Here is an 8,455-nt window from a genome sequence, read left to right as displayed (position 1 = left end):
CTTCGCCACTTTTTGCTCCACGCAGGGCAAAAATGGAGAAAAAATTCAAAATCACAATTTATCTATAGCGATATATCATTGCTAAATATTCTTGCATTGTTATGCATCCTCTCAATTAAAAACTATTATCAAAAGTATCTCATTTCTCAATACACTTACATAGGGGGTGGGGGTAATAAGAAGAACAAATACCTCAGTATGAAATCTTACCAGTATAGTTGTATATATAGTAGCAACATCCAACTAATTTTTTAAAATCACATCATTGTTTTATGTTAGTTAAATGCTTGTTATTGCAGCTATTGGATCAATCATCATTATTAATTTTCAAGTATAGTTTTAGCATAAACCTACGACGATCAGAGTAAGAAATAATGTCCAATCAGCTAAGAAGTCAAAACTTCCTTAAAGTTGATAATAATATATGCATATCATGTAAATATGAACATTACATACAGGTCTCATTATCTAAGAAAAATGGTAAGCTTTGAAGCTTTGTACCATTTCCTCAATTTTGGGGTACAAAAACGAAAAAAAGTGGATGAAATATAAAATTTACAACAATTACATGTTTTATCTGTCCTGCATCTATATATACAAAATATATATAAGATAATAACTGTACATTCAACAAAATTCAGTATATTAGTTTCATACTGAAGATCCACATACATTATATAACAGTACATTATACAAATTATATACCAGTATAACCACTTTATCTCAACAAGAATATGGTAACGTCTTTCCTTAACGTTCCATATTTCGTACTGAATACTTCGACCGCTTTTTCACACGGTCTTTGACAAGTTCTACTCGGTCTTCTTTCCTTGGCTGCTCCATGTAAGGTGCTTCCTTAGAATCTGATGAAAAATTAAAGATATTTTAAAATGATTACACATCATTAAAACCACTGATGCTGGAAAGAAAAAATACACACTATGTTCACATCTACAGCTCCACAAGTGCTAAGTCACCTGGAATTAATTACAAGTCCTATCTATCTCACCCTTTACCTTGATTTTTAGCCTGATTAAAAAAAAAGTGTTGCTACTTCTATTGTCAATATCACTATAATAATCATAGTGTCAATAATAATAATTGCATCAATATTAATGGGGGAAAAAAAAAATCCTGAAAACTCAAGGAAAGCAGAAATCAAGTGAGGTCATGTAGGGTAACTAATTGACCCCTTCGTAGTTGAGTAGTTGTGGAGCCACTGATGTGTAAACAAATCTTAAAATAAAACAACAGTCCACAGTACATGTTCCCGGAAACAATGACTTAAGAATATAACCGTGTTTGTCCGTCATGCTATCAAAGGAATCACTAGTCCATTTGCTTTAGAAAATATTCACATGAAGTGTGTTCAGGACAAAATATCAAAAATATGTATACTAACTACATCTAAATTTCTAACTTTGACAATCTATTTTTTTTAAATTCTAGACAAATGAAAATATTTAGTCTATATACAAACAACAAATACCAGTGAGATACACTTACTTTCTGCAAATAATGTATATGAATGAGTGGGCAGGTATAAATCCGGCATGATGATGGCGTTAACTGAAGAAGCAACCGTTTCTTCACTCAAGTCCGTCAGAACATACAATTCTTGTGCGAGTGGATCAATGCCTCTGACAATGCCCCATCCAATAATGTCCTTAAAATCTGCATCTTGAACAAGCTGCTTTGGATAATATGGACCAACAGTCTCAATGTCATTGGGATCGACTTTACACAGTGTAACTAAGGACGCATTGAGGGCCTGCAAAATTTTCTCTCTGGGTACTTCAGTACTAAAAACATGGAGGACAACATCACACCACTTTATTTTCACTATACCTTTCATGGAACTCTTTTCGTTCTTGCCTTCCTGACTGATAATTTTACTGAAGTAGGATAAAACTGATATTTCTCGGAGACTGCTAGAATTACACATACTCAGTTTCAACACAGATACTGAGCGGAGAGGGATCATCTGATGTTCAAGATAGGAAGACCCAGGTTTTGTGGCAATGCCTCCTCTATGGCCTTCAACTGTCTCACTGTTCAAGAAGAAGGGGTAGTTGAATTGCCTCTTTTCGCTACAGATCTGGATCACGTGTGTAGGCTGTGTTATCCTTATCACATCCAAGATGAGGTCAATACCTGTTCCATTTGACCAACCCATAGTGTTAATCACCATTGGAAGACTCTCATAGTTACGGCTGAAAGTAGAAAGGGACTGGACTGCATTCAAGTATTTCTGCAGAACAAATTGTGGTGTGCTGGTACCTATGAGGATTTGCTTGCAACTGTCATTGGAACCCACAGTCAAGTGTGTATATGGAGGACCCAACAGAGGAGACTTGACATGCAAGAATGTCAAACAAGTTGGCAGTGACAATTCTGTCTGACCAGGATCAAAGTCCAAGCAAAGGACGCCTTTACTTCGCTGCATACTTAGTAAACTGTTGACTAGATACCTAAAGAAGGTTGATTTCCCCACTTTTTGTCCACCAGCCACAACGATGCAAGGCACTGGAGGGGGAAAAAAAAGGAAAATAAAGAAGAGTCACTTACAGTATTTTGGTTTCATGAAAAGGAAGGCTGAAAAAAAATCCAATAAGAAAGAGAAAACTTCATTTTATATTGAAGAAAATGATGAGCAGTTTTCACAGTATCATTATTGAGCAGTACTATCGTTAAATAAAAGGATCAATATATGAGTTGGTAATAAAAGTAATTCGCAGTTAAACCCAATCATGATGTGGCCAGAATTTTCTGTGATGTAATTATAACGCCACAACAGTCTACCCCGTCTGGCAAGGCATGTTCTGTGTACAGCTGGGCAACCGCTTGCTCACTAGAGTGAGTCATAACGCATATATAAGTCCGACAACAATATGTCATGGCAGCTGTATCTGTTACTAAAGGGATAAAAGCTGGGATAGGAAGAAAAAGATGATGAAGAATGTAGTAGAAATAAAAAAGAAATAGAAAAGATGAGAAAGGGAAGTCGAAAAAGAAGAAAGAGATGAGGAGAAAGTACGAGAAAAAGAAGATAAGAAAGCTAATGTAGAAAAAAGAGAAAAAGCAGAAGAAAAAAGAAGCAGAAAAAGAAAAAATACGAGCAGAATTAGAAGAAAAAGGAAAAGAAGTAGTAGAAAAAGAAAAATATGAGGAAGAGAGAGAGAGAAGAAGAAGAAGAAGAAGAAAAAAAGATCTTACTTTTTCCCCTCCTATAACTGGACTTGATATTTTCCAATGCAGCGTCCCATTCTGGTGCCTCCTGGTACAGTGGATACCTCCTACTGCTGCCTCTACTGATCAGATGAAGACTTTTCAGCCCATAAGTTGGGTCTTTTGCTTGATCAACCAAGTCTCTCCAGCCAGCCACATAGAGCAGCTTTGCCATCGGTGGAAAATGATGTGTCATCTTGACAATGATCACCTCTTTGATCTGAAATATCAAAACCTTTCTTTAGCTTTGTAAAGGTACCAAATAGTCTACAATTTGTAATTACTCCTCTTACCTACCTTAGCTGTTTACCCTTTGTCTTGATTTTCCAAAAAGAAAAAACTATATATATAAATATATAAGTTTTTGTCTATTGCCATTATTTTAACTTTATAATAATCATAATGTCAATAATGATAATAATATCATTTTAAATAGCTTCTGAAAAATGACCAGCTCAACAACTTCTTGGTGGCTGAGCACAGTTGTGGAGCCATTGTGTAACAAAAGTCACAAAAAAATATGGTGGTAAGTATATGCAAAAGTGAAAAATGAGTTAATAATATAAAAGCTAGCTCTATATAATTATGAACTATACCATCACATGCCTGGATACAATGCACAAATAAATGGTTAGTTCCAGCAGAAGTAAGTTTAAGGATGAGTAAACTTTCTAATCCACATGACAAAACTTAACAGCAAATTAGTTAAAAGTTATCTCACCTCATCTGACATGAGCTCTTTGATCCAATCTTTTGGAACTCCTGGTATGTCCTTCTTTATAGACAAGTCAATTCCTTTTTTCGCTTCCAAAGCCAGAAGGGAATGAGATAATAAAGAATAAACTGTATGCTCCTCGCCCTCTTCCAACTCATAACCAGAAATTTTAACACTGCCAACGATCAGGTGGACCCGAGCAATGCCTTGGAAGTACACTGAAGTATACGGTGCCAAAGCTAACAGAATTGTGTCATCATCATCTCTGTATACTGACAGGGGTTTACAGGCCAATTCTCTTCTATTGTGCATCATATATTCTTTCCACTTATTTAGTTTCCACAGTTTTCCATCTTTTGGGGCTTCATGTTTCATTTCTTTCACTTCAGTACTTTTATCTTTATTTTCATCCTCATCTACATTTTCATCCTCATCTACATTTTCATCCTCATCTGCATTTTCATCATCACTGGGCCAGTCAACATCATCATCATCAAGCAACAGATCATCATCTTCATCTGCCCCTTCATTGGCATCTAAACTCTCTTCTAAAATTTCACTTGGTTCTGACTCATTATCTGACATATTATCTGTCACTAAATTTCCTAAACACTGTTGGTCTCCTTCCTCTATCTCTTTTTCTGTATCATTGATTTCTCCATCTTTACCTTTGTAATGTTCTTCCATGTCTACATCAGTTATAATTTTTCTCTCAGCATCTTCAGAGTCACTGTCATAGCTGTTATCTTTGCCAATGGCCTCACCCTTGCTCTGATCCGGTTCTTCCACTTCACAATCTGTTGCAGCTGTCTTTTGCTTCCTGAAAAAAAAAAAAAATCAGTTATATTTATAAAAAACACATACTGTAGGGAAGGCAATGATATCTTAAAAGGAAATTATAACCTAAATCCTCCATTCATTCTACTACATATGAAAAGTATTATATGTAAAGAATTTATTCTCTAGTTTTCTACTCTAAATATATTTCAGATGAATATTGTCTTCAGCGCTTATACATCTTTACTAACTTCTTTGGAGATGGTGTTGTCCACAAAGATTTTTTCTTCTTTTTCTTTGATGTCTCATTGGCATTGCCTGCTATCCTCTCAATATCTTTATCTTGTCCTTGAACATCAACCTTAGCTTCCTTGTCATCAGTAGAAATACCATTCCTAGCATTTCCCTTCATGGCTTTAATGGGAGAAGAGCCATTACAGTTTTTTAGTGACCTGGAAAATAATTCCCAGTTAATTAATCGTCATAAGGAAAAGAAAAGAAAAAAAGAAATAAGGAAAAAAATTAAATATTTTTCATCATTCTTATTAAAGAATTATATGGGTAACTCTGTTTGTAAACCGATTTTCATTGCTCACAAACACTTTTCATCAACTATATAAAAAGTAAAAGCCTACTAGGAGTTGTATAATGAATCTGATTGCCCATTAATTATTCAATTGTTGAATAACGAATGCAGGACATTCTTTTAAATCCTTGCCTTAAACTTTCATGTCACTTGCAATGTAAATAATTAAATATTTTGCAGGTTTTATTCCATTCCAAAATGGTATTCACTTCACTAAACTCAAAAAGAACTCAGTGCTTAAATTGTTAAGACCTTACTAAAAATAAACGCTGCAATGGATTGTCATGTAAAAGTGGCCTTAAATCTACACTCTCACTTGACTTTAAAGTTATATAAAATCAATTAAAACAAATAGAAAAAAAATTGTATTCATCACTCACTTTTTTTGCTTTAAATCCTTGCCTTGCCTCTCCTTTTTCTGAGACACCATATCTGCCTCGGCTGCAATTATCCTGAAAATAAAGAACAGTTTAAAAACTAACTAAAGACAACTTATCGTGCATTTGGTATCATTGAACTAGCAAAGAATTATTTCTCTCCACCCTTGCTGTTGAGCAAATACTATCATACTATGACCACTACCACTCACATTTACAGTTGTGAGATGATGCTAATCAGAAACTTACCTTGTGTGGACAAATGCATCATTTATTCACTGCCAAAATATGAAGGAATTTAACCAATAACTTTATTTTTTACAAAAAACAAAACCAAATTCTAAATTCTGTTGAGAATCACTCAGCAATATAAACCCATAAAACTAATATACCCTTCCACCTCAATGGAACAGTCACCTTAATATATTAATCCCTTCTTTCATAATCATTTCTTGTTATCTTCATGTGATACACATAATTTACAAAACGGGGAATGATCTATCAATATGGTATAAATCCTCACTTGTCTATAACTTCAAAGAGTAAGCCATCAGTGTTATAGGAATAAGATGTAGAAACATGAAATTGGGGAGTAAAATGTAAATGCTACACACAGAATCAGTCATTATATTGTCTAATGCAATGTGTGACCCCCCAATGAGGGGCTGCTGACCCCTAACCCCTGCCCAGGGAAACAATTAATTCTCCATGTATTCACAGAATCACAGCAGGAGAGAGCATTGGACTGACTTGGCAATGCTGCTCCTGCATGGCAGTGATATGCTTACACCTGCCGTGAATATGTGGGGGATTCTTTATTTTCCTTGGTGGGGGTTGGGGCTCAGCAGCCCCCCATGGCGGGTCGCATTCTGTGCATAGCATTTACATTTCACCCTACAACATCCCTGGTACTTTTCCTGCCCTCCCCTGCTATTGGGGCCAAGAATATGGGGAGTTTCTGCACAATAATTTCTATATATTTAGAAATGAGTGAAAGGAATCTAACAATACCAAAATCATAATTACCAAACTTGACCTTTACCAGTGAAGCTGTGTGACATTGGACCTGTACCCCCTGACCACTATCTATTGCCTTCTTGTTGCAAAATATCTAATGCAATATAAACTTTAAATTAATAGGCAGCCACATGCAGCAGCTAGAATGACTTCATAAGGATGCAGCAACTACTCATTGCTGGCTATAAATGTTTAAACAATAACAGCAGTGTTAAGATATGGGATCCTCAAGAAAATAGTCTACATAATGTTTATAAACATAAACATATCTATGGTGTCAATTTCAACACACTTCTACTTTAGCACACGATCACCACATCACTGTAAGAATTCTCACAAGTCTAATTATTAATCCTGAGCTGCAATATACCTACATCTTGTAAAATTACCCACAATACTAATGGGGAAATAGAATATTTACCTCACGCCTCACGATCAAAACACACGTGTTGTCCGAGACTCTCCACCCCCACATGTTCTTCATAGAGAACGGAAGGGGGGACTTGCCTAATTGTATGTGGGTTTGTTTGTGATATTGCTCAGATCGTCTATATATATATATATATATATATATATATATATATATATATATATATATATATATATATATATATATATGAATGTATGTGTATATATATTCATTTATATATATAATATATATATATATATATATATATATATATATATATATATATATATATATGTGTGTGTGTGTGTGTGTGTGTGTGTGTGTGTTTGTGTGTGTGTGTGTGTGTGTATGTGTGTGTGTGTGTGTGTGTGTTTGTGTGTGTGTTTGTGTGTGTATATGTGTGTTTGTGTGTGTGTGTGTGTGTTTGTGTGTGTATGTGTGTGTGTTTATGTGTGTGTTTGTGTGTGTGTTTGTGTGTGTGTGTGTATGTTTGTGTGTGTATGTGTGTGTGTGTTTGTGTGTACGTGTGTTTGTGTGTGTGTGTGTTTGCGTGTGTGTCTGTGTGTGTGTGTGTGTGTGTGTGTGTGTGTGTGTGTGTGTGTGTGTGTGTGTGTGTCTGTGTGTATATACATATATATACATATATATACATATATATATATATATATATATATATATATATATATATATGTATACATACATATATATATATATATATATATATATATATATATATATATATATATATATATATATATATACATATATATATATATATACATATATATATATATATATATATATATATATATATATATATATATATATATATATATATATGTACACATACACACAGCTGCGTGCAGAGGGGGGGTCCGTAGGGGCGGTTGCCCAAGACATCCAAATGGAGGTTACGGGCATCCAATTAGATTTTAAAGATTTTGAAATTCATATTTAAACATATAGAAAGGTGGATAGATAAATAGATAGATAAATAGATAGGTAGGTAGGTAGGTAGGTAGATAGACAGATAGATAGAGAAACAGACTGATAGATAGGTATGCATATATATTTATACGCACATATAAACACAAATACATATAAACACATTACACAAATATATTAGTGTGTGTGTGTATGCTGTATATAAGCGTGAAAAGGGATAACAGATGTAAGGCATTACTGGTGACGCTGTTCAGAGGGGCGATGCTAATTATTACCCTTTTGCAGTGCAAGGATCGGCGAGGATCTGGTGGTCCGTTTGGGCGAAAGGGGTCGCTAATGGGTAAAGGGCTATCGTCGGCCAGTTATGACGGTGGCAGCGGCGAAAGAGGGGCGCTGATTAA

The 8,455-nt window shown here is 34.8% G+C and overlaps 1 protein-coding gene across 2 annotated transcripts; it reads right to left on the bottom strand.

The window, feature by feature from the left end:
• Window positions 1-536: 536 nt before the first annotated feature.
• LOC113816017 (polynucleotide 5'-hydroxyl-kinase NOL9) lies at window positions 537-7,198 on the bottom strand. Of its 2 annotated transcripts, none has more exons than XM_027368037.2 (7): window positions 7,122-7,198; window positions 5,687-5,758; window positions 4,972-5,172; window positions 3,950-4,763; window positions 3,217-3,448; window positions 1,507-2,526; window positions 537-863 (listed from the first exon to the last, which is right to left on the bottom strand). In XM_027368037.2, the coding sequence occupies exons 2-7, from the start codon at window positions 5,734-5,736 to the stop codon at window positions 751-753; spliced, it is 2,430 nt and encodes an 809-aa protein (XP_027223838.2). In that variant the 5' UTR covers window positions 5,737-5,758; window positions 7,122-7,198; the 3' UTR covers window positions 537-750. The 2 variants fall into 2 exon arrangements, with proteins under 2 accessions (XP_027223838.2, XP_069979889.1); XM_070123788.1 differs by lacking the exon at window positions 7,122-7,198 and adding an exon at window positions 6,710-6,759.
• Between the last annotated feature and the right edge of the window lie 1,257 nt (window positions 7,199-8,455).

This window comes from Penaeus vannamei, chromosome 7 (assembly GCF_042767895.1).
Source record: "Penaeus vannamei isolate JL-2024 chromosome 7, ASM4276789v1, whole genome shotgun sequence".
NCBI lineage: Eukaryota > Metazoa > Arthropoda > Malacostraca > Decapoda > Penaeidae > Penaeus > Penaeus vannamei.
Note: the sequence above shows the minus strand (reverse complement) of the source record. Positions and strands in the feature narration are given on the sequence as shown.

Bases quoted from the DNA above. Each gene is read 5' to 3' on its own strand.
- LOC113816017 (XM_070123788.1), bottom strand. From the start codon at position 6,744: ATGTCACACAGCTTCACTGGTAAAGGTCAAGTTTG. The intron at 3,449-3,949 runs GTGAGATAACTT...TTGATATTTCAG, and splicing joins AAGAGCTCATGTCAGATGAG to ATCAAAGAGGTGATCATTGT. The intron at 864-1,506 runs GTAAGTGTATCT...ATTTTTCATCAG, and splicing joins ATATACATTATTTGCAGAAA to ATTCTAAGGAAGCACCTTAC.